At 51.8% G+C, this 27851-nt stretch overlaps 1 protein-coding gene across 4 annotated transcripts; it reads left to right on the top strand.

Moving 5' to 3' along the window:
* The first annotated feature begins 5 nt into the window (after window positions 1–5).
* KYAT1 (kynurenine aminotransferase 1) lies at window positions 6–26623 on the top strand. 4 transcript variants are annotated; one of them, XM_059658252.1, is made up of 14 exons: window positions 26–145; window positions 13145–13339; window positions 15743–15801; window positions 19256–19403; window positions 22106–22255; window positions 22337–22423; window positions 22732–22860; window positions 24216–24336; window positions 24636–24712; window positions 24847–24936; window positions 25051–25237; window positions 25314–25393; window positions 25918–26004; window positions 26106–26623. In XM_059658252.1, exons 2-14 carry the CDS (start codon window positions 13244–13246, stop codon window positions 26169–26171), a joined length of 1377 nt encoding a protein of 458 aa, XP_059514235.1. In that variant the 5' UTR covers window positions 26–145; window positions 13145–13243; the 3' UTR covers window positions 26172–26623. The 4 variants fall into 4 exon arrangements, with proteins under 4 accessions (XP_059514237.1, XP_059514235.1, XP_059514236.1 ...); XM_059658253.1 differs by lacking the exon at window positions 26–145 and adding an exon at window positions 3230–3491 and having other exon boundaries at window positions 13147–13339; XM_059658254.1 differs by lacking the exon at window positions 13145–13339 and having other exon boundaries at window positions 6–145.
* The last annotated feature ends 1228 nt before the right edge of the window (window positions 26624–27851 follow it).

Raw genomic sequence — 27851 nt, 5'->3', positions numbered from 1 at the left:
GCCCTCACCCTCCTCCTCTCCCCGCCGACGCCATGTTGTTTTGGGGCGGAAGTAGCGGAGCCCCGGCTCGGCCCCTTTAAAGGGACAGGGACGGTCCTAACCTTCGCGGAGTCCTTGGTGACAGGGGGAAGCGGCGGGCGCAGAGGTGAGTAGCTGATCTTGCTGAGCATTGCTGCCCCGACGTAAGTGCCGAGGCCGGAGGGAGTGGTAACCGGTGCCGAGCTGGACGGTGCCAAAGTGCTCGCCGCACTCGGTGCTGCTGTAATAGCAGATCGGCTGCCGCAAGGTTCCCGCCGGGAGCCGCCGGCGGGAATGAATCGCGCGCGCTTCTCGCTGCCCCGCACTCTGGTCCTGCCGCACCACATCCCCTCCCCACCCCAGGGTAGTGCGGGTGCGGAAGGTCGAGCAGAGCCGGTGCTGGAACCGGGTCCGGACCCCAGCTCTGCAGCTCTGAATCGCGAGTCCTCGCAGTTCCCAGCCGAGTAAGAGTAACGGTGACCACGTTAAACAATAATCCATACGGTGGCGTACTGTGCAGCTACTGAAATGAAAACTGTGCAGTACGCACGAATGCAGGACGACTTCCAAGATACCTTAGATTAAAAAAAAAAAAAAGGAGCAAAAAGTAGAACAGCGCTGCCATCCAGTTCGGCACTGGTTACCGAGTTGGTCGGCGCTGCCGTTTCAGGAGCGTGTGTGGGGTTAGGTGTCTGCGAGTGTGTGCATCGCCCCTCCGCTAAGATGCACGGGGAGCGAGCTGTGGTGGCCCCGGGCAGAAAGGGGACCCTGGGTCCCCGGGAAGGGGGAAGAAGTTACGACCACGTGCACAGGTTGGTTATTTACACAGGAGGACGGTGACGGTGATAACAGCGCTCCTCTCTCGGGCGCTGAGCCAGCGCCTGGTTTCAGCTCTCCTGCTGGGAGGACTTACCGTTCCCTGTTATTAGGGGCGGAAACTGGCCGGGAGAGGCTGGATCTTAGCAATATCTCATAGCCAGCGAGTGGAGGAGCTGGAATGTGAGCCCTGGAGGATTTTACACTAATTAATACCTGTTAGGTCGCCGGAGGAGGAACGCAGGAGGCCAGAATGGCGAGGGATGAGGAATTTATTCGATCCATGCACCCCAGGTGGCTGAGCCTGGGTGGCTCCAGCGCCCAGAGGGGGTCAGCGGCTTTTAAAGACTTTTGGTGGGCTCCTTCTGGGCGGAGACCCCGAGGGGAGAGGATGGAATGTGGTCTCAGCAAAGGGGATGCCCACAGTGAAGTGGCCTGAAAAGCCAGTTCCCAGGGGAGGGGTGTCGATTCCGTTATTTGATCAGACCTAACAATGCCCACATTTCTGGCCTATCCACTCCCCAGAGAAGCTTTTCTGTTATCAACCATACGAGGCGGGCCTGGGCCCAGCACACAGCAGGTGCCCATTACCTGTCATGGGCTGCTTACTGAGTGAACAAGTGGAACAAACAGGATGAGGACAGGCAAACATTGGAGGCCAGATTCCCGACTGGAGTCCAAGGCTGGCCCCTTCCCAGCCTCGGCACAGCGGCCCTGACCCCCACGTCCCCACCAAAAAATGAAAACAGGGCCGCGGGGCTGACACAATGCTCCCACCTGCCCTGCTTTGTGCTTTACATGCACATTAGCCCCATTTCACAGATGAGAGCAGAGGGAGGTGCCCCCACGGGGTCCCCACAAGGCCGCACTAGTGTAGTGACAGAACCCCAGCAGTTCGCCTCTGTGATGGGTGCTCCGGTGGCTCCGTCCCTGCTGGAGTCCAAGAGGGCTTCTCAGATAAGGGCACTGTTAATCTGTGACTGAGAGATGCACAGATGTCTGGGAGGAGAAATGATGAGGCTGGAGCGGCGATTTTCAACCGGTGTGGCGCAAGAATTTTAAAAACATACGATACCTGACTATTTCGTCAGGGGTACTGACCTCTTACCTTAGATTGTGAAATAAAAAAAATGACAACAGCCCTGGCTGGTGTTGCTCGGTGGTTAGAGTGCCGGCCTGCACACTGAATGGTCAAGGGTTTGATTCCTGTCATGGTCAAGGGTATGTGCCTGGGTTGCAGGTTCCCTCCCCGCCCCCAGTTGGGGGCTCTCTCACATCGATGTTTCTCTCCCCCCCCTTCCCTCCCTTGCTTTATTTGGCCCGGGGGCCAGTCGTTCCCCCCCCCTGGAGAAAAGGCTCAAGCAGAGACTGGCTCATACCTGCAGGTAACTGACATGATAGATGATGCAGCTTAGAAAAATTCTGTCTGGCTTCTGTGTGAATCTCTCTTTCCTCCTGGAGAGAATTACTTCACATGGCAACATCTGTGGCTTCCGACCCTCCACTCCACCCTTACCTCCCATAACTCCAAGGAGGAGGACTCCCTGGTTTTATATTCAGGTGGGGGTGACAAAGAAACACGGGAGAGGCAAGAGCAATGAGAAAGCCCTTCACACCGATGACCCCCCGCCTTCATTCGGCCCCCAGAGTGGCAGTCAACTTGCCGACACTCTGCCCATGTAAATAAAAGTGTCAGCGCAGGAGGCTCCTGCTGTCACCTGGGTTCTCAGGTTGCCAGTGTGCCGGACATCTGGCTGAGCATGGCGCCTCCCTTCCGTAGCCAGCAGGCCAGGGTCACTCCAGCTGCAGTGGGCGAGGAGTCACGCTGCCCTAACCAGATGTGGGCACTGCCAGCTCCCTGGAAAAGTTCCCAAACGCTCATCTTACTTCCTCGTCCCGGGGCAGCGGTTGGAGCTTTGAATTGACCGTTGGGGTCCTTCTGCGCTTTTCTAGGGCTGTGACTCTGCCTGAGTCATTTCCCTGCTTTGAGCCTCAGTTTCTCCATCTGTAAAACTGATGTGACTCGCTCTAATGTTCCAGATACCAAATACTATATATACACATATTTCCACCTCACGTGTCAAACTGCCCTAGTGAGTGACATTTCAGGAGGACTAAGGAGTGGGGTACCTACTGTGTGTCTCATTCAGGGTCCCACCCATCAGCCCCGCTGTAGACCCAAGAACCTGCAGTCTGGGCTCCAGAAGTCATTTCTCCTTTGCAATTCCAAGCCCGGGAGGACCTATATATAAGTCGGTGTGCTTGTCAGAGCTCCCCAGTCAGGCTGTCACCTCCCCCGGGACAGTTTTTCACAAAACCCTTGTCTTATAGGGACTCTGGGTTTTTAGATCCCCCACCTCCCCCCAAAACAGGATTCATTATCTGACAAGAGATTTTGTTAACCTGCTCGGTTAACTAACTTTATGGGAAGCCTTCGGTTTAAATATTAACAGTGCGTGGGCATGCCGGTTACTGTGGGCCCGGGCCTGTGCGAAATGCTTTCTGTGGGTGATTGCTCTGTAATTGTCCCCACTGGACAGATGAGGAAGCTGGGCCTAGAGAGGACCAAGGTCTGGTAGCTAGTTTAGAGAGGAGCTGGGATCAGTTTACCCACGTTCAAGTCAGAGCCCAAGCGTTCACCTTCTGTGATTGTTCAGGTAACAGACTGGCCTTGCCTGGGCATGGGACCCTCTCCCCGGCGGAGCCACGGTCGGTGTTTTCTCAGTAACTGGGAGGCTCCTGGCATTTTGAGCCCAGGAACGCTATACAGCCTTCTAGCCTCTGGATAGATGGGCCCAATACAGAACTGACTCCAAATACCCATTGTGAAATACTTAAGCATTTAGCCCAGGTCCTGGCCCACAGTAACTGCATACCCATGCACTGTTAATATGTAAACCTAAGGCTTTCCATAAACCAAATGTCCTTATTGCATAGAGTTGCTTGGTGAGGTGAGGCAGCCGCAAAGCCACAATCACCTGCCTGTCCCTTGCAAGCTGCCAAGCAGGAAGGAAGCTGGACAAGGCGTGGCCACGCCTGTCCCCGCGGGTCGAGGGTCCCCCGCAGGCAGGGGAGCAGATAGAGGCAGCTGCACCCACCTCCTGAAAGAGGGGTTTGTGGAAAAAAGGTTGGACTTTGGAGACAAGAGAACCAGGATTTGAATTCTAGCTCAAGCTGTCACAGCTGAGTGAGCTTTGTTCATTCTCCTCTTGGGAGCCAGTAGGGATAGTAATGCCTTCCTACCAGACTGTCCTGAAGATTAGGGACTTTAGCACTGAGGTCAGGCGCATAGTAGGTGCTCTCTGAGTTCAGAGAAGGGCCCAGGTGGACACTGAAAGCTTCAGAGAGGAGGCAGAGCTGGGGCTGGGCCCTGCCAGGGGGATTGGCTCGGAGGGCATGCCAAGCAGGGGTACAGCTTGGGCAAAGGTGGGTGATGTCTAGTCAAAGGCAAAGGATTGATATGTTCAGAAGAAGAGAGAACATAGAAACTGCAGAATCTGGATTCAGGCCTGCTGCAACGTCCAGGCTGAGGAGGCATTAGGCCAGTGGTTCTCAACCTTCTGGCCCTTTAAATACAGTTCCTCATGGTGTGACCCAACCATAAAATTATTTTCGTGGCTACTTCATAACTGTCATGTTGCTACTGTTATGAATCGTAATGTAAATGTCTGATATGCGGGATGTGAAAGGGTCGTTTGACCGCCAAAGGGGTCGCGACCCACAGGTTGAGAACCGCTGCATTAGACTATCTGGCATCAACGCAGGCTGCTTGGCAAGGCTGGTCCAACGGGAGGTGTGGCTCACGTCACAGTATTGGTCACTGAGGCATTTCCCTAGGGATCATGCACCTATGGGTCACCAGTCATGGTGACTTCTGGCCAAGAAGGTGGCCAGTAGCTGCTCAGGCTGATGGAGGCATGTGTTGGGGAGGACACTGACCGCTGGCCACCAGCCCCTGGCCTGGCAGCAAGGAAGCCTGGGCTCTTAGATGCCTGGGCAGCTGCAGTAGAGGGTCCTAAGGGTCATCTGGTGCCATCCAGGCGGGTTTGGCCTCCTGAGCGCTTCCCCCCACCCCTCCCCCAGCTGCCCGCATGGCTGCACTTCTCCATGGACTGATGTTTAATAATAATAATAATAATAATAATAATAATAATAATAGTGATGACATTGTTGAACGCTGACTGCCGGGCACCACGCTAAGTGATTTCACGTGTTATCTCATTGACGTCTCGCTACAGCTCTATGAGGCAGGCATATTATTATTCTCATTTCAGGAAGTATTCCCAGAAAGGTTTAGTAATTTGCCTAAGTCACAGCTAGTCAACGGCTTCAGCTGAGTTCTGTCTGATTTCAGAGCTTCATAGTCTCTCTGTTGTTGTTTTTTAAATTAAACTGTATAGTAGTTTATATGACCCCAATCCCAAAGAATGCCATAGTTAATAATTTAGGGGTGTCCCTGAAAACATCCGTATGCACAAACATATACGTAATTAAGCAGTCCTTACTTTGCACGGTTCTGATATGGACGAGTTCCAGGTACCACCACTTAAAATAAATTTGAACTTTAGTTAATTTTTAGTTAAAAAATTGAATTTTTTTGCATCAGGGACACCAGCTCCTCAACATGGTTTGAATTCCAGCTGCTGTGTTATATTAACTATGAGTGATGGCGTAAAGTGTGGGTTTCGCTGCTAGCGCTTCAGTCCACCGGTGTGCGTAATGGTCAGTGACCAATCACATCACTTCTTTCGAAGCCTGTTTTCTTTTAAAGGTATTATTTTCTTTTTCTTTTTAAATATATTTTTATTGATTTCAGAGAGGAAAGGAGAGGGAGAGAGAGAAAGAAACATCAATGATGAGAGAGAATCATTGATTGGCTGCCTCCTGCACGCCCCCTGCTGGGGATCGAGCCCACAACCCGGGCATGTGCCCTTGACTGGACCCTTCAGTCCGCAGGCGGATGCTCTATCCACTGAGCCAAACCAGCCAGGGCCGAAGCCTGTTATTGACTGGTCTCCGTGCATGTCATTCAGTTCACCTCTAGACAGCAAAGCACATAGTTAGGTGTATTGCTGCCTGTCTCCCAGAGATAAACCCAGGTGACATTTTACAAAAGCAGATCAAAAGAGGGGATTGGCCAACAAAGATGAAAGTGCAGTAAAGAAAGGCAGAGTGATACCCCTGAGAATGAACTTGGATCAAGCGCTGGCCGGGTAGTTCCGTTGGTTAGAGTGCCAGCCCCATACATCAAGGTTGCAGGTTTGATTCCCCAGCCAGGGCACATTCAAGTATCAACCAATGAATGCAGAAATAAGTGTAACAACAAATCGATGTTTCTCTCTCTGTGTCTCTCTCTCTCTCAAATCATTTTTTTAAAAATTTGCATCAAACATAGAAGCAGCGATTAAATAAATAGCTGACTGTAGGAATGTGGACACTTCAACTATTCACTGTTCCAGAAACTGGAGATATAAACTCGAGATACGCAGCCAGGGAAACATGCTGAAGGCAAATTTATTGACATAAATGTTGAAAACGCTTCTGGCTAAAAGGATAAAGTGTACATATCGGTGGCATTAAGTGTGTTCACAACGTTGTGCAACCACTGCCTCTGTCTAGTTTCAAAACCTTTTCATTTCCCCAGAAAAACAGCCCATCCTCCCTCAACAAACATTCCACATCCCCCCTCCACCACCCCGCCACCCCCTGGCAGCTGCTAATCTGCTCTGACTCTGGCTTTCCCTACTCTGGATGTAACCTATGGAGGTCGTCATATAAGACGTGACCTTTGGGTCTGGCTTCTTTCTCTTAGTATATTGTTTTAGAGCAGTGGTTCTCAACCTTCCTGATGCCGCGACCCTTTAATACAGTTCCTCATGTTGTGGTGACCCCCAATTTCATGGTTACAAATTGAACATCATTAAAGCATAGTGATTAATCACAAAAACAATATGTAATTACATATGTGTTTTCCGATGGTCTTAGGCGACCCCTGTGAAAGGGTCGTTCGACCCCCAAAGGGTCGAGACCCACAGGTTGGCGACCCACAGGTTGAGAACCGCCGATCTAAGGTGTAGCAGGGATGGTAGCATGTTCTTTTTTATGGCTGAGTAACATGCCATCGTATGGCTATGCTACAATTTACCCATCCATCTATTGAAGGACTTTTGGGTTGTTTTCACCATTTCATTACACGAATAATGCTGCTGTTAACATTCACATACAAGTTTCGGTGTGAACGTATGTCCTCATTTCTTTCCATTATATGCCCGGGAGTGGAATGACTAGGTCATAGGTAAACTCTGTGTTTGGACTTTCTAAAAACATGTGCATCAAAGGACGTTGTCAAGAATGGGACCAAGACCATTGATTCATTTTGAATTAATTTTTGTAGGTGGATTGAGGTAGAGGTCTAACTTCATTCTTTTGCATGTGGCTATCCAGTTGTCCTGGCACCATTTGTTGAATAAGAGATTGTTTTTTCCCCCGTTGAGTGACCTTGGCACCCTTGTTCAAAAATCAATTGGCCATGCCCTAGCTGGTTTGGCTCAGTGGATAGAGTGTCGGACTGCGGACTGAAGGGTCCCAGGTTTGATTCCAGTCAGGCACACGCCTGGGCTGCGGGCTCAATCCCCAGCAGGGGGTGTGCGGGAGGCAGCCAATCAATGTCTCTCTCATCATTGATGTTTCTCTCTCTCTCCTTCTCCCTTCCTCTCTGAAATCAATAAAGAAATATATTTTTTAAAAAGTGTGATGGAAACCTGCCTGTAAGGTGCAGGGCAGGCTGCCTGGCACAGAGAGAGTGTACAGTACAGAAAAGGCCATTGTAATTACCCTTAGGACAGACCTCAGGGCTAGAAAGGGGTGGCCGGGGAAGACCTGCTTCCTGGAGAGGAGGGGTGAGGCACCGGGAGTTGGAGGTAGGTATGGCCTGGGAAAGGCGGAATGAGTTGAATGAGTGCCAGTGAATGAGGTCCCACTGGAGTCCCTGGGTCAGCCTGTCAGTGGGAGAACGCTGGGCTGGAGGCCAGCAGTCCGGCCTCAAGGTGGATCTGACCAGCCCGCTCCCCGCCACCGTGGGAAAGTCTTCCTGTGCCCAAGTGTGTGGAGCAGCGGCCAGCGAGCCCCGGCTAGACAGGGCTGGCTCTGCGTGCCCCCTGCTGGCGGCTTCGAGAACAGCAAGCCCACAACAAGTCCTTGCCTTTTCATGGGGGATGTCAAAGACCCCGCGGTGTTGCTGGGTGAGGGCAGCCCAAGTGGCCACCTGTGCCCTCCCTGCCCTTAGCTGGGACCCCAGTGGTTTCTCCCTCCCCTTCGAATTCCCGGAAACTGCCCCCACCACACCCACATGCTCACACACACAGACAGATGTGTGCACATGCTCAAGTGACACGCTCATGTTTGCAGGTGAAGTCACAGCCACACATGGGTTTACCTACGTCCAAGGTCACATTAAGACTCCCATGGCCCCTTTCTCCGTTAGAAAAGAAATAAAAGTTACATTTTACAACTGTGTTGCTATGTAAAGAATGAATAGCATCCAGGCTGAATTCCTTATTATATATTCATTATTGTCATATTCTCTCTTATTTTCTTATTTTAAAATAAATGAATATTAAAACATTTTCATGGGCCCCTCAAAGTATGGCGGGCCCTTGGCACTATGCCTTCTGAGAAGGTCTGATGGAGAAGTCAGCCCTGCCAGCAAACACGAGCGGGTTGACACACATCTAGCCCCTGGTGCCATAGTATATCAACGCCATGGATATTCATAAAGTTCCCAAGCTATTGTTAACATCAGCCATTTCCTGGGCACCTTTTCTGTGCCAGGCACTAAGTGAACTGCTTTCCGTGAATTCCCGTACTTTATTTCCTTGATAGAGAGGGAAATTGACATGTGGAGACATGACGTGACTCGCCTCCGGTCAGACCGCAGGGGTCATCATGACACCAGAGCCCATGTTCTAATCATCTCCCAAGGGCCTGGACCTGGGTGGGCACCAAGGGTTCAGTGATGCTCACTCCCTTGCCCACAGACTCTCCTGGGCACACACACCACCCCTGCCCTGGCAGTCTCCTGCAGCAAAAGCCCCACCCTAGTGTCCATGCCCAGCCCCAGGGCAGTGAGCCTGGCCTTCTATGGAGCCAGGTGGCCCAGGATACCTCCAGCCCCAAGAGTCAGCAGGGCCCAAAGAGGCTGAGGGGCTGAGACTGTGGCAGGGAAGTGGCAGGGCCACGAGCGGGGATCTTGTCCAGTGTTCATATGTCTGCCGTGCCCGGGCAGCGGGTGACGCAGGCCCTCCTCCAGCCTCTGGAGCTCAGTATTAGTAGTTGCTATTTTATCATGGTTACCGTGTCCTTGCCTGGCAATTCAGGCGAGGACAGCACCCGTTTCCAGTGACATGTGTTCAGTCCGTGCCGCAGTGCCTGGCACAGGGTGAGAGCTCGGCAGGTGAGAGCTAAGTGAGTTCCTGCTACCCACCCACTGCAAGCCGATGAGCAAGAAAGGCGTGATTTAGGGCAGAGGAGGCGTAGTGGCTTTGGGAAAAAGGACAGAATTGATAGACGTGGAGCTATGTGGGCGAGGGTGTCAGAGAGAGGACCCGCCAGCGGCATCCCCAGATTTGAACCAGGTGGTTGGGAGGCGGCGGAGGGTCCCTGTAGGACCGAGTACTTCTGGCCGAGTCAGCAGGACATCAGGCCCAGGACAGGGGCAGCGACCTGCCTTCTCCCAGCGAAGGGAACCGACATCCCCTTTGCCCAGGAGGGTCCCCTGCAAATCCCATGTCCTAAGACAGTGATGGCGAACCTTTTGAGCTCGGCGTGTCAGCACTTTGAAAACCCTAACTTAACTCTGGTGCTGTGTCACATATAGAAATGTTTTGATATTTGCAACCATAGTAAAACAAAGACTTTATTTTTGATATTTATTTTATATATTTAAATGCCGTTTAACAAAGAAAAATCAACCAAAAAAATGAATTTGCGTGTCACCTCTGACACGCGTGTCATAGGTTCACCATCACTGTCCTAAGAAAACCCTCAATTCCAGGCAGGCGGCCAGTTGGTCCCCCAGAACACCCAGCAGGCACAGGCGCCGACTGCCCTGCGCTGGGCTCAGACCTGGCCGAGTGAGGCCGAAGCACGCTGACGCCATCTCCCGAGGTGACACACCCGGACTGGCCCTCCTCTGATAATAGTCACTCTGCCCTTTCCTGCCCCCAGCTCTGTGCTTGGCCTCAGGGGCCAGGGAGCGCTTCCGCAGGATGTCCCTGGGAACTGACTCAGTTCTGAGAAATGAGCGGGTGGACTCTGGCCGGACTGACTGCTCAGCTCCTGGAAACTCCCGGCTCCCTTCCGCTCGGGCCCTTTGCACCGCTCTCTCCGGGACACGCTCTCCCTCCGGCCTGGAGGCCACAGTCTCCTGGGAGCCCCGCCTGACTCCCACAGGCCTGGGCCGGTGCCCACAGCGCCCTCGAGAGCAGCCCCTGCCCCTAGACACCCGCTCCGTCTCCAGGGCTGGGCCGGACCCCCTCCGAGGAGAGAGGAAGGAGGGAGGCTGGAAGGAAGAGGTTCCGACTGCGGGGCAGTTCTCAGAAAGTCCCAGCAAAGCCGATGGGGGCCCGTGAGCGCCGTGTCTGCCAGCTACGGCCCGTCTCGCCGTCCAGGCCCTGCCCGGGAGCAGCCCTGGAGGCTTGGCCTCGGTGCTAAGGGCACAGCTGTCTCCTCAGTCACATCAGAGAGACATTCCCATGGCCACCGCAAGGGCACTGCCTTTTTTTTTTTTTTTTTTTTTTTTTTTTTGCCGTGGCAATTAAAAAAAACCTGCTTTATTAAGATATAACAATGCACGCACCATGTGATTCAGCCATATAAAACGTGCTATTCGCTGGTTCTTAGTATAGTCACATTTGTGCAATCATGACCACAAGCTAAGTTTAGAACATTTTCACTGGCCAAAAAGATACACCGCACCCGTTATCAGGCATTCCTTAGTCCCACCCGCCCCTCCACACCCAGGCCAAGGCAATCACGGATGTACTCTCTGTCTCTGTAGGTTTGCCTGTTTCATTTTAGTGGAATCACATAATTGAATTATTATCTGAGTGTGATTATTGTCTGAGGAGGGACAGTCCACGGTGTGTCACCTCAGGAGATGGCTTCTCTCACTTAGCACAGTGTCAAGGTCCGCCCTCGCTGCAGGGTTGCAGCGTGTACTCCGCCTCCTCTTACGGTTCATTGATACTGTATCACATGGATTGACCACATTTTGTTCGTCAATTGAGGGGCATTTATTTTGCTTCCACTTTTTTGGCCGTTACGAGTAATGCTGCTTATGAACATTCATGTTCAAGTTTTTGCGTGGACATGTTTCCATTTCTCTTGGGTAGATATGAAGGGCTGGAATTGCTGGGTCTAATGGAGCTCTATAGTTAACATTTTGGGGAACTTCTAGGGTGTTTCCCATTTCCAGAAGCAGTGTACAAGGGCTCCAGTATCTCAACATCTCCAAACACAATTGTCCATCGTCTTTGTTATAGCAGCCATCCTGCTGGGTGTGCAGTGGCATCTTTTCTTTTCTTTTTATTTTACATACCCTCAAGTGAGGATTTTTTTTTAAAACTTATTTGTCTTTTCTTTTTTAAATTATTTTTTTTTAAAAATATATTTTATTGATTTTACAGAGAAGAAAGGAGAGGGATCAAGAGTTAGAAACATTGATGAGAGAGAAACATCGATCAGCTGCCTCCTGCACGCCCCCTACTGGGGATCAAGCCTGCAACCAAGGTACATGCCCTTGACTAGAATCAAACCCGGGACCCTTCAGTCCTCGGGCTGACGCTCTATCCACTGAGCCAAACCGGTCAGGGCTTACAGTGGCATCTTAAGGTGACATTTCCCTAATGACTAATGATGTTGAACATATTTTCATGTGCTTATTAGTCATTTATCTATTATGATTGCAAATACTTTCTCCCATACCATGGGTTGTCTTTTCACTTTCTTGATGATACCCTTTGAGGCACAAAAGTTTTTCATTTCAATGAAGTCCAATTTATGTGTGCTTTTTTTTTTCCGGTTGCTTGTACTTTTGATGTACATGAGAGACCATTTTCTAACTCAAGGTCACAAAGATGTACTCCTGTTTTCTTCTAGGGGTTTTATAATTTTAGCTTTTACATGTAGGTCTGTGATCCCCTTCGAGTTCATCTCTGTGTATGATGTGAGGTGAGGTTCCAAGTTTATACTTTTGCATGTGGACATCCAGTCGTCCCCACACAATTTGCTGAAAAGGTGATTCTTTTCTTATTGAATTTTCTTGCCACTCTTGCCAAAAAGCAACTGACCATGCATGTGAGAGTTTATTTCTGGACTCCCAGTTCCACTCCATTGATGTATATGTCTATCCCTGTGCCAGTACCATACTTTCTTGGTTCCTGTAGCTTTTTTTAGTAAATGATGTGCAGTGAGTCCTCCAATGTTTTTCTTCTTTTTCGAGGCTTTGACCTTTTAAATATGTGTCTGCTAAGTCTCTTTTAATAAATGATGCCCCGGGTTTTCCTCCCTTTTATTTTATTTGTTGAAGAAACAGGGTCATTTGTTTTATGGCGGTTCCATCCGTCTGAATCTGCTGGAACATTTTATTTCAGAACATTTTCATCAGGCCAAAAAGATTCCCTGGAGCCATTATCAGGCACTCCTCCTTCCCTGATTGTATCTCTGTGGTGTCTCTTAACATGTTCTTCTGACTCTTTTTAAAATATATATATTTTATTGATTTTTTACAGAGAGGAAGGGAGAGGGATAGAGTTAGAAACATCGATGAGAGAGAAACATCGATCAGCTGCCTCCTGCACACCCCCTACTGGGGATGTGCCGCTACCAAGGTACCTGCTCTTGACCAGAATCGAACCTGGGACCCTTCAGTCTGCAGGCTGACGCTCTATCCACTGAGCCAAACTGGTTAGGGCCTTCTGACCCTTGTATGTTAATGACCCAGAGGCCTTATTTGATGTAGATTTGAGTTTAGCACATGGATAACATGCAGGTGGTGTGTGTTTCCAGAGTCAGAACGTAGAGTTGACTCTGTGATGTGAGGAGCTATTCATGATCTTCACCTGGATCTTTTTTTTTAAATTTTCATTAGAGGTGATTTACAATTTTAAAGGGTCACCCTGGTTGCTGGGTGTGGGGGTGTCACTGGTGGTTTTGAGGGCTGAGGGATAATCCTACAACAGAGCACGAATTGCTCTGCCTGATGCACAGTGGCCACTCAATAAATACTAGCCCTTATTGTTATTGTCATTAGAGCTGTGTGTGTGAGACTCGAGCCCTGGGCCAGGGTGTTCCGCTCCCTTCTCCTCTGCCCCTGGAGGAGAAGTCGTCAGTGCCCGTGGCTCTGGGAGGCATGTTCAGGAAATCGGCAGCCATCTCTGTGCACCTGGTGGGGTCCCTGCAGAGAAAGAAGGCTGGAGCTTCACTCAGCCGGCGCTTGCACCAGACTGTAAGTGCTCTCTGCTGCCTGCGTGGCCCAGGACCCCTGGGATCTGGCTTGGCCCTGGCTTCAAACCCACGCATGAGCCTCCTCTTTCAGGAAGCCTTCTCTGACTGCACCCTGAATGCGGGTCCCTCCCTTGCCTTTGCTTCTAATCTAGAACTTGTAGCTCTGCATCTGAATGGTTGCTTGGTGCTGCTGCCTCCCCATCACCCACTGTGCCCAGCCCATGTTGGGTACACAGTCGGTGCTCAGTAAACGCTCACTGAATGAATACATTATGTGTCAGCCTGAGAACAGGCCCTGCTGCCGCAGTGGCCAAGAGCTGTGTGACATACTTGAAGGTCACTCCTTTGAGCACCCCAAGTTTCTGCAGTCCCCCATTATTTTTATCTCCTTCCTAAACGCATTCACCTCCGTTTTCTCTCTGTGTGCCCCTGCACCCCTCTATTCTTTCCCACCCCAACCCTCCTCAAACTTCCCCCACTCCAACTTCTATGCCCCTCTCCCCACACTGCTCCTGACTCATCGTTGCCTTTTTTTAAATATGATGCATTCCTAATTCAAAAGTAATTTGTTGTATCATTGCATCCAGGATGCCATCAGTTGTGAGGTACACTGTTATTTTTGGGGCGAGTGAAGGGGGAAATGCCATTCACACTCGTGCTATAGATTGTAAGGCATCCAAATTCAGAGAACGTGCAATGCAAAACCATGCACACGTCAGAACCCACTGGATACAGTGTGATCTCCATGTGGAAAACCTGGAAGCAGAAGAGCATACACATGAAATTAAATCACCTATAACGTTGCCACTCGTATAGAACCTTTGTTAACATTTTGATATATTTCCTTCCAAACTTTTTTCTACTCATATAGCGTCATAGAAAAAAATGTATGTATATACAAATATATGCTAGGGTATGTTTTTTATAAAACATCATATTATTTTGTAGCCTGTTTTACTGATGTCAGCATGTCACATTGATAAATATTCTCCTAAAATGTAATTTTCTTCCACATTTTTTAGTCATAAAAAGAAAACATTTATTCTAGAAAATCTGGCCCTGGCTACCCTGGGTAGTTCAGTTGGTTAGAACATTATCCCAACATGCCAAGGTTGCGGGTTCGATTCCCAGTGAAGGGCGCATATAAGAATCAACCAGTGCCTGGCCAGCATGGCTCAATGGTTGAGCGTCAACCTATGAACCAGGAGGTCACGGTTTGATTCCCGGTCAGGTTGCGGGCTCCATCCCCAGTAGGGGGGGTTCGGGAGGCAGCTGATCAGTGATTCTGCCTCATCATTGATGTTTCTATCTCTCTCTCTCCCTTCCTCTCTGAAGTCAATAAAAGTATATTTTAAACAAAAAGAATCAACCAATGAATGCATAAATCAGTGGAACAACAAATTGATATTTCTCTCTCTCCCCTCCCCCCTTCCTCTCTCTAAACTCAATCAATACATAAAAAATTTAAACTGTTTTGACATGTACTGAGCGCCAGGCCTGGTGATGGGTGTCAGGGATTCAATGAAGGGACGGTGCCAATGTCAGCAAAGCACCTACTAGGTGCCAACCCCATGCTGGGCTCTCTTGGAATCGCTCACATTGGCAGGACTCTCGGGCTATGGGAAAACCTGGCCCATCTACAGAGGGTCCCGGGTCCTTGGGGACAGGGGCCTGGTGCTAGCAGCCCTGACCAGGGTCCTGTCCGGCCCCTCCTAACCTTGGGCAGGTCCCTGAACCTCTCTGAGCCCCATGTCTTCATCTGCGGATGAGGAGGACGCTGCCTTGGAGGGAATACAGGGGAAGGAGGGTGGCTGGAGAAGGGCCCTGAGCCCCCCAGAACTGAGCAAGTTCACCGGAGTCAGAACATGGCCTCATCTCAAACAGGCCGGAGTCTGAGTGTACTTGTGTGACCTTGTACACCTCACTCCCGACCCGGTTTTCTCATCTCTAAGGTGGGCCCAGCCAGACGGTTCTGAGAAGTGAGTGAAGAGCACGGCCAGTCCCCTGTGCACAGAAGCCGCTACTGTCACTGTTGCCATGATCCTTCCCCTGCTCTCACACCCCCCCCCCACCTCATCCAGCCCCCACCCCCCACTCCCCACTCCCGCCTCCTGCTCCTCCTCCTCAGCCCCAGCCTGTCCTGAGTCAAACTTTAACCTGACCTTATCCGGCTGTGGAACCAGCCTGGCAGGGGGGGCAAGACCGGCAGAGCCTGCTGAAATGCAGAGTCCAGAGGGAGGGCATAGGTGGGGGAGGCGGCTGGAGCCCTGCTGTGAGTGATCTCCGCCTCCTGGGGAGTGGTGGGCAGGGCTGTGTTGAAGGTGGTGGACCAGCTTCCTGTCTTCCTAGAGGCCCAGGCTGTGGTACCGCCTCCACTCTGACCTTCCATTTGCTCTGTTTCCAGCTCACCATGGCCAAAAGGCTGCATGCACGAAGGCTGGATGGGATCGACCACAACCCGTGGTGAGTGGGCAGGCGCCGGGGAGGTGTGGGGGTGTCCCTCGGTCGTGGGGGCAGGACAGGGCTGGAGGTCCTGGTCCCTAGGTCTGCAGAAACTCAGTGGAACCCAGAACAGTCAGATTTGCGGCCACAGCCCATGAGAGGCAAGACCTGAAGCAGAGGCTTGGCTTCCAAACCCAGCTTCACCCCACTTGGCACTGGCCCTGGGGCCCCTGACACCTGCCCGGACCCCCAGCTCCCCAGCTCCCCAGCTGCAAAAGGGAGATAATTTTATTTCTCTCGAACAGCCTTGAGAGGTTAAGACAAAATACTGTATGATAGCAATAGGCTACCCAGGCACAGGCCGGGGGCTTTTTAGGGGCTGTTTTATTTCACACTTAGTACAGAGTGAGTCACGCTAGGAAGGTAAGATACAGGCGCTCTTCACTGGACATAAGCTGAGATTAAGCTCCTTTCTTCACCGACTTGTTCTAAATATGGGAGGATCGTGCCCACTGTTACTGGCGATAGGTGGATGCAGTGGGAAGACGTGTGAGGAAGAGTTCATGGTCTCCCGGCCACACCGACCTGGGCCTGGAACATAGAGACACCTCCGTACTTAAAAAGATTGTTGGCTGGTTTTTTTTATACACAACACGGGAAGATTCTTTCTTTCAAACTGCCCCCGTGTACAGAACTTTGTGTTTTGCGAAGATCTTCCTCCTCCGTCTTCTCCTTCGATGCTCCGTGGTGTCTGGGATGAGGGAGCCAGGCCCAAGTTCCCTGTAGAGTCTGGCCGATCCTCAAACTGCCCCCCTCCGTCCTCTCCGTGCAGCAGACTAGGCAGCCTGGTGGCCCATTCTGCAGATAAGGTAAAGTGCAACCCAGAACAGGGAATGCGAGGAGGCAGGCCGGGAGGGGAGACAAGATTCCTTCCTGACTCACAGCTTGGTAGACTCTGGAGCCAACCACCCCCAGTGTACAGAGGGGAGACTGAGGCCAGGAGAGGCTAAGTCTCATGCAAAGGCAGGGCAGGGCAGGAGTGGGTCTGGCAAGAATGCACAGGACAGGAGGGGAGTGTTAGGGATCAAGGCCATGAGAGTCAGGGTAACAAAGGGCTCCAGGTTCCTGCGGACCCCAGGGTGGTGGCCCGAGGGCAGCCAGTCTCTGTAGAGTGTTTGAGCCTGGCTCCCTTGTCCTAATTACCGTGGAACATCCACCACCTGAGCACTGCCATTAGCTGCTGTGTGACTCTGGGCAGGGCCCTGGCCTCTCTGAGCCTCAGCAGCTTCCTGTGTCTTCAGGGGCATCATGGAACTCTGGGGAGAAAATGACTGATTCTAGACTGCCGGGCTGACCAGCAGACCCTGAGCGACGGATGAACGAACACTCTGACACACGACTGCTGTGAAAGAGAGGGCTAACACTATGGAAGACAGTATGGAGTTTCCTTAAAAAACTGAAAATGGAACTCCCATTTGACCCTGTGATCCCACTTCTAGGGATATATCCCAAGAAACCAGAAACACCAATCAGAAAGGATATATGCACCCCTATGTTCATAGCAGCACAATTCACCATAGCTAAGATCTGGAAACAGCCTAAGTGCCCATCAGTAGATGAATGGATTAGAAAACTGTGGTACATCTACACGATGGAATACTATGCTGCTGTAAAAAGGAAGGAACTCTTACCATTTGCAACGTCATGGATGGAACTGGAGAGCATTATGCTAAGTGAAATAAGCCAGTCAATAAAGGAAAAATACCACATGATCTCACTCATTCATGGACAATAGAGACCATTATAAACTTTTGAACAATAATAGATACAGAGGCAGAGCTGCCTCAAACAGATTGTCAAACTGCAGCGGGAAGGCCGGGGAGGGTTGGGGGGCAGGAGGTAGGGGGGTAAGAGATCAACTAAAGGACTTGTATGCATGCATATAAGCATAACCAATGGACATAAGACACTGGGTGATAGGGGAGGCTAGGGGACTGTCTAGGGCGGGGGGATAAAATGGATACATATGTAATACCCTTTGTAATACTTTAAGCAATAAAAAAAAAAAAAAGAGAGAGAGAGGGCTAAGGGACTGCCTGGCTAAAGGAACTAGACAGCCTCAATGGCCTGCCTCTTCAGGCTTTTATTGTAGCAGCAGTTTGAGATAAAGTTTATCTTTTAGATACAATCAGTAGGGTAAGTAATCTTGGGGGACACATGTGTCTTACAGTGTCCTTTAAGTAAGGACACCTAAAGATTAAGTGTAAGGATTTCAGTAAACACCTGGGTGGCTGCACTTACAGACTTGTTTGGAAAGGTCAAGGAATAATTAGGGGTGCCGCCTTCCGCACTCCCCTAATCAGAATTCCGATAAACAGGGTGGGCCACCTTCAGCCCACTCATTTTTTCGGAATGTCTTCCTTACAAACTTTCCAAGTCCTGTGCTTCCCCACACTAGACATGATAGCTATTGTTATTCAAATGTAACTCAGCCAAGTCTGACTACTCTGCCCCCAGCCAGCCTGGAACCCAAAGCAGCCTCCTCCTCCAGCCTCCCCGCCTCTCTCCCCATCTCCCTGAAGAGGTGGCCACCGGGCAGGCCCAGAAGAAAGGTTGTCGAGGGCGGACGGTGGGCTGGCGGGGCTCCTGTGTGCCCAGCGTAAGGATCGAGAGCATCAGCTTTGCTCCCGACAGATGTGGAGTCACTCTGGCTGTGCCTTGGACTCACGGGGCAGGTCCCTCCAAACTTCAGCTTCTCCATCCTCACTGTGACCCAGGAACAAGACGGGCCTCGTGCACATCGGGGAGGCTACAGGAGCAAGCATTTCACTCTGGTGTCAGCAAGGGCACAAACGGGTCATGAAATCCTCTTGGGAGGGGCTCGACAAGAAGTGTTTCTGAAGAATTGAGTAGGAGCCGAACCAGTTTGGCTCAGTGGATAGAGTGTCGGCCTGCGGACTGAAGGGTCCCAGGTTCGATTCCAGTCAAGGGCATGTACTTTGATTATGGGCGCATCCCCAGTGGGGGGCGTGCAGGAGGCAGCTGATGGATCTTTCTCTCTCATCGATGTTTCTAACTCTCTATCCCTCTCCCTTCCTCTCTGTAAAAAAACAATAAAATATATATTTTTTTAAAAATTGAGTAGGATAGGCTAGGCTAGGCTAGATACTAGATCACACCAGAAGGAGAATGTAATTCCACGAGGGTTTGCGATATAAAGATGATTTCTTACTATGGATCATGGTCTGAAAGTTTGCAAGCCTCTGTGCTGAGACATGGGATTGGCACAGTGCCCGCCCCCCTAATGGAAGAGCATGTTACCAGCATGAGCCTGACACTCATCTCCAGGGTGGACGCTAGCTGTCCAGTTTCTCTAGAACGAGCCCGTGCATTGCTCACCCTGCCTTGGAAACAGGTGGAAGTCCAGGTCGGGGTGGAGGGAGGGGCTGGTGCCGACTCTCCATTTGTTGCCCAGGGTGGAGTTCACCAAATTGGCCAGTGAGTATGATGCTGTGAACTTGGGACAAGGCTTCCCCGACTTCCCGCCTCCAGACTTCGCCGTGGAAGCCTTTCAGCACGCCGTCAGCGGGGACTTCATGCTCAACCAATATACGAGGGCATTTGTGAGTCTCCCTGTCCCTCCCAGGCCCCTGGACACAGGTTTCTGATGAGCCCGGGGAAGGAGGGGGAAGAGCCCAGGATACTCAGTCCAGCCATAGTTCAGTGTTCACTGAGTATGTCCTCTGTGTCGGGCTCTGGCTGGGACAGCTCATGGTCTGGGAAGAGGCAGACAAAAACCAAGAAAAAAAAACCACAAAAAACCCCACCAGAAAACAAAGGCAGTTGATATGTGGGATGGAGGGAAATGGGGCAGGAAGAAGGAGGGATCAGAGAAGGCTGCCTGGAGGAGGTGACACATAAGCGGAGCCCTGAAAGACAAGCTACTAATTGATTTGACTCTAAATTCAAACGCTTTCTGTAAAGGGCCACAGAGTAGCTATTTGCCAACCCTGGAAGTAGAAGAATGGTTCTTCAACGTTGGTGTGCATCGGAATTGTCAGGAGGCATGTTCCCTCCAAGTCCACCATCCAGGGACAACCACTGCCAACAATTTGCCACTTTGGTTAGAGTGTTCAGACTTTTAAACTTTTAACCTTTAAAAATGCTTACATAAAAAAACATACACACACATGCTTAGATACCTCTGTGTGAGACTTGTGTGTAACACCAATGGACTCATACTATAAATAACATTCTGTAACTCGTTTATTGCCGTAAACAGCATGACAACCTGCCCTGTCCAAAGAGCCCCTTTCTTTTTCATGGCTGCATAGTATTCCATTGCCGCGATGTGCCATGATTTGCTTAACCAGCTCTGCCCTGCTGGGCTGGCTTGGGTATCTTACTATTATGAACAGTGTCACAGTAAATAGCTCTGTGTATGTCTCTTGGTGCAGGTGTGTGTGTTTCTCTCGGATACATCCCTTGAAGTAAAACTAGAGAACTAAAGGGCATAAGCATTTAAGCACATGATCGATATTGTCAGATTGCCCTACAGGAAGGTTTACTCACAGTCCCGGCAACAGACTGGCCTCAGAGCTGGCAGGAAAGTTTATTATTTGGGTGAAAGAAGAACCTTTTGTCTCACTCTTGCCAACCACGGGCATTATCAATCTTTTAAATACCTGCTAATGGTGACATCATTTTCTTATAATATAGCACCATTTCAATGTTACTTTCATTTGCTTTTCTTCAATCATTATTCTTTCATATGCACATCGGGCTTCCATACTTTTTCTTTTGTGACCTACCTCGTTTTTTCGTTTGGGTGTGTACCTTTGTCTTATTGCTTCGTAAGAGCTCTTTCTTTCTTTCTTTTTTTTTTTTTTTTAATATATTTTATTGATTTTTTACAGCGAGGAAGGGAGAGGGATAGAGAGTTAGAAACATCGATGAGAGAGAAACATCAACCAGCTGCCTCCTGCACATCTCCTACTGGGGATGTGCCCGCAACCCTGGTACATGCCCTTGACCGGAATCAAACCCGGGACCCTTCAGTCCGCAGGCCGTTGCGCTATCCACTGAGCCAAACCGGTTCTGGCTAGAGAGCTCTTTTTATATTAAATATCTTACCTGATTTTCTTACCTTGCATTGTTTTTTCTCTTTGTCTTTCAAGTGTGCTCCTGGTATATTTTGCTGTTCAGAAATTTTTCATTTTTATGTGGTAAAACCTGGTTTAGTGGATTATTTGGTTAAATTCTCCATCTTTAGTTTCAGTTACTTGCCTCACTTGGCTTAGCCCTGAGGGTTTTGTAAGTGTCCTCAGCAAACAAGTGTACGACCCAGTCTTCCTCTCCCAATGGGATCCTTTCAAAGCTGCGGCATAAAACCCTATTCCTGCACTTCGTCTGCGTGACCTTGGGCAAGTCCTTTCCTTCTTCTGGGTCTCTGTTTTTCTACCTGCCAAATGGTGGGAATCAAATAATGCCTTTCTTGCCCTCGCCAGTTTGGCTCAGTAGATAGAATGTCGGCCTGTGGACTGAAGGGTCCCGGGTTCGATTCTAGTCAAGGACATATGCCCGGGTTGTGGGCTCGATTCCCAGCAGGGGGCCTGCAGGGGGCAGCCGATCCATGATTCTCTCTCATCATTGATGTTTCTTTCTCTCCCACTCCCTTCCTCTCTGACATCAATAAAAAAATAAATAAAAATAAAAAATAGTGCCTTTCTTGCAAGGTTGCTGGGAGGATCAGATGGCACGAATGTGCGCCTTGAACTTAAAAGGAGGTGTTCTTGCCAAAACCGGTTTGGCTCAGTGGATAGAGCGTCGGCTTGCGGACTGAGGGGTCCCAGGTTCAATTCCGGTCAAGGGCATGTACCTGGGTTGTGGGCACATCCCCAGTGGGAGATGTGCAGGAGGCGGCTGATCGATGTTTCTCTCTCATCGATGTTTCTAACTCTCTATCTCTCTCCCTTCCTCTCTGTAAAAAATCAATAAAATATATTTAAAAAAAAATAAATAAAAATAAATAAAAATAAAAGGAGGTGTTCTGGGTGTGGAGCTGCCGCTGCTCTGGCGGCTGTCCTGGGCTGTGCTCCATGAAGGCGCGCGCTCTGTCTGGTTCCTCACCATACCCCAGCCCTGGGCACTGGGCTGGCACAGAACAGGTCATGGCAGGTGTCACGGGGGGGATTAAAGGACTCACCCCACAGGAGCTGACTTTGCCCCAGGCCTGCCCCGAGAAGATGCTCGAATTGCCGGGATGCAGCTGAGCTGGTGGGTGGGCCGAGGCTGAGCCAGGCGGCTGACCCCTCTGTCCCGGCAGGGTTACCCACCACTGACCAAGATCTTGGCCAGTTTCTTTGGGAAGCTGCTGGGACAGGAGATAGACCCTCTGAAGAACGTGCTGGTGACTGTGGGTGCCTACGGGGCCCTGTTCACAGCCTTCCAGGCCCTGGTGGACGAAGGAGATGAGGTGAGTGGGGCAAGGCTGGGGCCTGGTGGGGGTGAGGGGTCAGGGTGATGCTGAACTCAGCTCATCTGACCCTTGTACCAGGTCATCATCATCGAGCCTTTTTTTGACTGTTACGAACCCATGACATTGATGGCAGGGGGCTGCCCTGTGTTTGTGCCCCTGAAGCCGGTGAGAATGCTGGTTGGGGTGAGGGTGGGCAGAGGGGTCCAAGGAGTGTGCTGTGTTGGACCCCAGGAAGGGAAGGAGGAAGGGAGGGAGGGAGGGAGGGAGGAGGGGAGGGAGGGAGGAAGGGAGGGAGGGGGGGAGGGAGGAAAGGGAGGGAGGGAGGGAGGGACGGAGGAAGGGAGGAAGGGAGGAAGGGAAGGAAGGGAAGCCGTTTCTCCAGCATGGGGAGAGGGTGGGGACAGTGGCAGGGGAAGAGGGTCAGATCCTTAGCACTGACTGTCAGGGAAGCAAGTATTGCCGCCCTCTTGCAGACCCCCACGCGGGATGGGGAACTGGATTCCAGCAGCAACTGGCAGCTGGACCCCACAGAGCTGGCCAGCAAGTTCACATCTCGCACCAAAGCCCTAGTCCTCAACACACCCAACAACCCCCTGGGAAAGGTACTGAGACCTTCTGGGGACCCCTCTGCACTGGGTTCAAGTCCACCCGCTTACTGATTGCTGCCTCGGGGCCTCCGTTCTTCCCGTGGAGCAGGAGGGCTGCCTGTGTGAGCTGTGCGGGTGAGAGGGCTGGTGGTGGAGCGGGCTGGGTGCCTCCATGCCTCCTTCCCCATGGCCCGGAGATAGTGGCTCCACCTCTCGGAGTGTTTTCTCATCTGTAAAATGGGAACATGACAAAACCAATGTGAAGGAAAAACCAGTCTTCCTCCTGGGTGTCTCCTGCACTCACGCACGACTCACGCACTCGCGCTTCTGATACCAGATGGGCGGGTTTTCCCACACCAACCAATCCTGCGACACCTGCTTGGTGCCCTACAATTCCACTCCATTCAGTTCTGACCCTGTCTTCCTGGAGGGAGCATCCATCCTTCAGGCTGAGGGCTCAGCCCCATGAGACGGCTCCTATACCACTTCAGATGCCAGTCCCCAAGTCCAGGTGGTCACCTGTGCCCCTGACCAAGCAGCTGGGAATCTGAGCTTCCCATGACCCCCTCCTTGGGTCCAGTTAATCTGCCAGAGCAGCTCCCAGAACTCAGGGAAGATGTTTACCAGCGTATTACAGAACGTGATCAAGGACGCAGGTGAACGGCAGATGAGGAGCTCCATAGGGCGAGGCCTGGGAGGGCCTCGAGCACGGGGAGCAGGCCCAACCCGGAAGCTCTGAGCCCCACATGACTGGGGTTGTGGAGACTTCGTCACGTAGGCATAACCAATGAGCAACTCCTTTTCCAGCCCCCCTCCCTCTCTAGGAAAGTGGGGCTGAAAGATCCAGGCTTCTCATTCCGGCTCGGTCTTTCTAGGACCAGCCCTGCCCAGGACCCCACCCAGAGCTGCCTCATTAGAACAAAGGGTGTTCCCAGCGCTCTGATCACTTAGGCGTTTACAAGGGTTTCAGGAGCTCTGTGCCAGGAACCAGGGGCAGAAACCAAAATATATGTTTTTCTCTCTTTTTTTTAATATATATTTTTTATTGATTTCAGAGAGGAAGGAAGAGGGAGAGAGAGATAGAAACATCAATGATGAGAGAGAATCATTGATCGGCTGCCTCCTGCACGCCCTCTCCTGGGGATCGAGCCCCCAGTCCTGGCATGTGCCCTTGACCGGAATCGAACCCGGGACCCTTCAGTTCCCAGGCTGACGCTCTGTCCACTGAGCCAAACCGGCTCGGGCTATATTCTTCCGTTATCTCACAGGATCAGTGTTGTGGGGATTCAGTAGGCTGGGGCAGAAAGGCTCTGGGTTTGGATGTGCCCTTCACCTCTCTGAGCAGGGCTGTGTTTGGGGACGGCCCACAGGTGTTCTCCAAGGCAGAACTGGAGCTGATAGCCCGCCTGTGCCAGCAGCATGACGTGTTGTGCATCACGGACGAGGTCTACCAGTGGCTGGTCTTTGATGGGCACCAGCACATCAGCATTGGTGAGCCCGGCTGGCCAGGGTGCTCCCATTCCCCTGGCTACTTGTGCCAGGGCATTGAGCCCAATCTGGGAGTCAGCAGCAGGCCTGATGATTGGAGCCTAAGGGTCTGGAGGCACACAGGTCATGTGACCAGGGGCACCCACCCCAGGCTTGTCATGAGGGTAACCTGGAATAAATCCTGTAAATAGCACGATCAGAGCTCTGAAAGTGAGAGCCTGAGGGCCCACTGGGGTCCAGCCCCCACCCCTTCCCTGCCCCCTCGCCCCATCTCAGCAGCTGTTCTCTTTGGCCTTGGGCAGCCAGCCTCCCTGGCATGTGGGAACGCACTCTGACCATTGGCAGCGCTGGCAAGACCTTCAGCGCCACCGGCTGGAAGGTGAGTCGACAAGGTTAGGGGATTACCCTACCCCCCCCCCTCCCGTGGCCCCTGGCAGGAAAGGTGGCTGGGAATTAAGGACGCCTTTGGCCAGGCCCTCAACGGCCTCACCCCCACCTGTGTTTGCGGTCTAGGTGGGCTGGGTCCTGGGCCCCGAGAGAGTCATGAAGCACCTGTACACAGTGCATCAGAACTCCATCTACCACTGTCCCACGCAGGCCCAGGTGAGGAGGCCAGGGGACCGCACCCCGGGGGAGGGAGGGCCAGGCTGGCCCCGGGCCAGGTCAGCCTGACTCTTGTGCATCCTCCTTCCCGTGCGCACCCCTCCCGCCCCCCAGGCTGCAGTGGCCGAGAGCCTGGAGCGGGAGCAGCTGCACTTCGGCCAGCCCAGCAGCCACTTTGTGCAGCTGCCACAGGCCATGCAGCGCAGCCGTGACCACGTGGTGCGAAGTGTGCAGTCTGTGGGCCTGAGGCCCGTGATCCCGCAGGGCAGCTACTTCCTCGTCGCGGACATCTCGGGCTTCAGTGAGGAATGGCCGGGCTGGGCAGGGTGTGGGGGGCTGGAGGCTGCCCAGGGCTCAGCGTGGCCTCTGTCCCCCAGAGAGCAAGATGCCTGACCTGCCTGGGTCTGCGAACGAGCCCTATGACAGACGCTTCGTCAAGTGGATGATCAAGAACAAGGTGGGCGGGGCCCCTACCTGGGCCCCTGTGAGTGGTTTACAGGCTGCACTGCTCCAGGGCTGACCAAGAAGCTAAGGGGCCACACTCCAGCCCCGCCTCTGCCAGGAGCCCTGGTACAGGACTGTATCCATGTCAAGGATGGCGAGCCTGTTTAATTTGTACAAAGGTGGCATGTGGGTTGGCAGAACGAATGCCTGGCCTCCCAGGGCCTCAGTCTTGCCATCTGTACAGTGAGGAGTTGGCCCATTAACTCTGTGGTCATCCAGCTCAGAGCTATGATTCGCAGGCTTATTTCCTCTCTGGCTCTGCCCTGACCCCTCTCTTGGCCTCCATATCCTCTCCACACACAGGAGGGACGTGGGATGTTCTGGGGTTCTTTCCCTCTGACCTTGACATAGCACTGGGGGTGCGCATTGGCGCGAACGCTCTTCCCCCACGCCGTGAAACCTCTGCCTCCCGGGAGCCAAGAGCCGGGGCTGCTGGGCCGGGAGGCCCTGCTGAGACACGGTCTTCCTCCTCCCCAGGGCTTGGTGGCCATCCCGGTGTCGGTCTTCTACAGCGTGCCCCAGCAGAAGCACTTTGACCACTATATCCGCTTCTGTTTTGTGAAGGTAACAGGCAGGGCTGCGGGAGGGAGGGCAGGCCTCCCCCAGCGCCCCACGGCCCGCTGCGGGTCTGGGGAGAAGAGAGGGACCAATCTGTGTTGGCGCAGGATGAATCCACGCTCCGGGCCATGGACAAGAAGCTGCAGGAGTGGAAGGATGAGCTCGGGGCCTGACGGCGCCCCTCGGCCCTGCCTCACCGGGTTGGTCCCTGCGTGCCCTGCAGGGCTCCTTGTCCAGGATTTGGTCATTCCCACGCTGGGATAGATGGCACTGGTGAACCCCTTTTCTGTGACTCAGGGAACAGCCCTCCTTCTTAGTCTTGGGGGAGTTGGTAGCAACTCCCCATGGTGCCTACAATCCTGTTGCAGAGGTAGGGGAGGCCTGGCCTGGGCCTCTTCCGTGCCCCTCCCTCGTTTAGGTCACAGGGTCTTGGGTCCCTTCTGGCCTCACGAGACTTGGCTGGGACCCCATGGGCAGAGTCCAACAGTGTACTGGCCTTGAGTCCCAGCTCTGACCCCAGCAAAGGCTCAGGCAGCCCTCCCTTTCCTCATCTACACTTGACCTTGGGAAATCGTCTTTACAGTACTTTTTCTCAGAATAAAATTTTAAGTTATTCAAACCTTTATTGGCTTTACTCTGCTTCAGTCTGGTGCTGATCGCTGGTGGGGACTTGGTCAGAGTGGAAGGCACCTCAGTGAACCTCAGATCCTAGCACTTCTCTGTACAAATGAGTTCCAGAGAAGAGCAGGGACATGGGACTTGTATGAAGTCACAGTTAATTTGTTGGGGTCCAACCCCAGCAGGTCCAGGGGTCCCCAAAGGTGTGGACGGAGTCGGTGAAGAATGAAGGAATGACACAGAGGCCAGCGTTCAGTTGATCAGCATGGTTGGGTTCTCTTGCCTGGTTCTATTGCCAGGTTCTGTAGGTTCTCCAGCCAGGTTCGGTCGCCAGGTTCTGTCCAGGTTCTCCTGCCATGTTCTATCCAGGTTCTGTAGCCAGGTTCTGTCTCTAGGTTCTTCAGCCAGGTTCTCTTGCTAGGTTCTGTCTCTAGGTTCTGTCTCCAGTTTCTGTACAGGATCTTTTGCCATGTTCTCTCCAGCGAAGTTCTTCTGTCTCTAGGTTCTGTGTAGGTTCTGTGTCTAGGTTCTGTGTCCTGTTGTCTTGTTACATCTGTATTTATACCAGTTGATTCCAATCCTATCAATCTCTATTCCAAAGGTTTGGGCGTTTCTTATCTCCATTCCAGGGAGTAAAGATTATGTAGCTTAAGCATGATTGTTCGTAGTTAAAGTGATTAATTACCCGCCTGGCACTTAGTTAAGGGGTTTTATTCCCTCCCTAACTTCAGGGGAAAATCCCTACCTGGGGAAACAACCTTTCTCTGAGAAGTGACTTTGGTTAAAACACATAGTGCCAAGAAGGTGAGCAAACATATTAAGAACAGTATGCCATATATGCCAGGTCCCTTGAAACAGCAAGGATGGACTGGCTCCCGGCAAATTCCCCCTTTTTTATTTTTTAAAAGCAAGCATTAAAAAGAAAAACCCCAAATGCTCTCTTGTATCCATTTTAAGAGTAGGATTGGCGCTTTCCGCTATTACCCGAGTCCTGATCTATCACCCCAGGGAGAGCTTGCCAATCCTGCACTTTCCCGGGGTGGAAAGGCTGCAGTGGGGTTAATGATAAGGCTCCTTGGGCCTACCTTCTCCCATGCCTCTACATTTACCTTTCCTTCTTCAGAAAAGCATATGTAATTAATGGTAAAACCAGGCCTAGAAGCCAGGGCTCAGATGGTATGTGTTCCTGGTGCTGGGTGTGGGTGTGAGTGTGGGTGTGTGTTTGGGAGATAGGA

This window comes from Myotis daubentonii, chromosome 11, assembly GCF_963259705.1.
Source record: "Myotis daubentonii chromosome 11, mMyoDau2.1, whole genome shotgun sequence".
Classification (NCBI taxonomy): domain Eukaryota; kingdom Metazoa; phylum Chordata; class Mammalia; order Chiroptera; family Vespertilionidae; genus Myotis; species Myotis daubentonii.
This window is presented reverse-complemented; position numbering and strand designations above follow the sequence as displayed.

Excerpts from the sequence above, each read along its gene's own strand:
- KYAT1 (XM_059658252.1), top strand. The coding sequence starts at position 13,244 with ATGTTCAGGAAATCGGCAGCCATCTCTGTGCACCTGGTGGGGTCCCTG. Across the intron at positions 22,861-24,215 it reads CCAACAACCCCCTGGGAAAG|GTGTTCTCCAAGGCAGAACT; the intron begins GTACTGAGACCT and ends GACGGCCCACAG. Across the intron at positions 25,238-25,313 it reads CGCGGACATCTCGGGCTTCA|AGAGCAAGATGCCTGACCTG; the intron begins GTGAGGAATGGC and ends TCTGTCCCCCAG.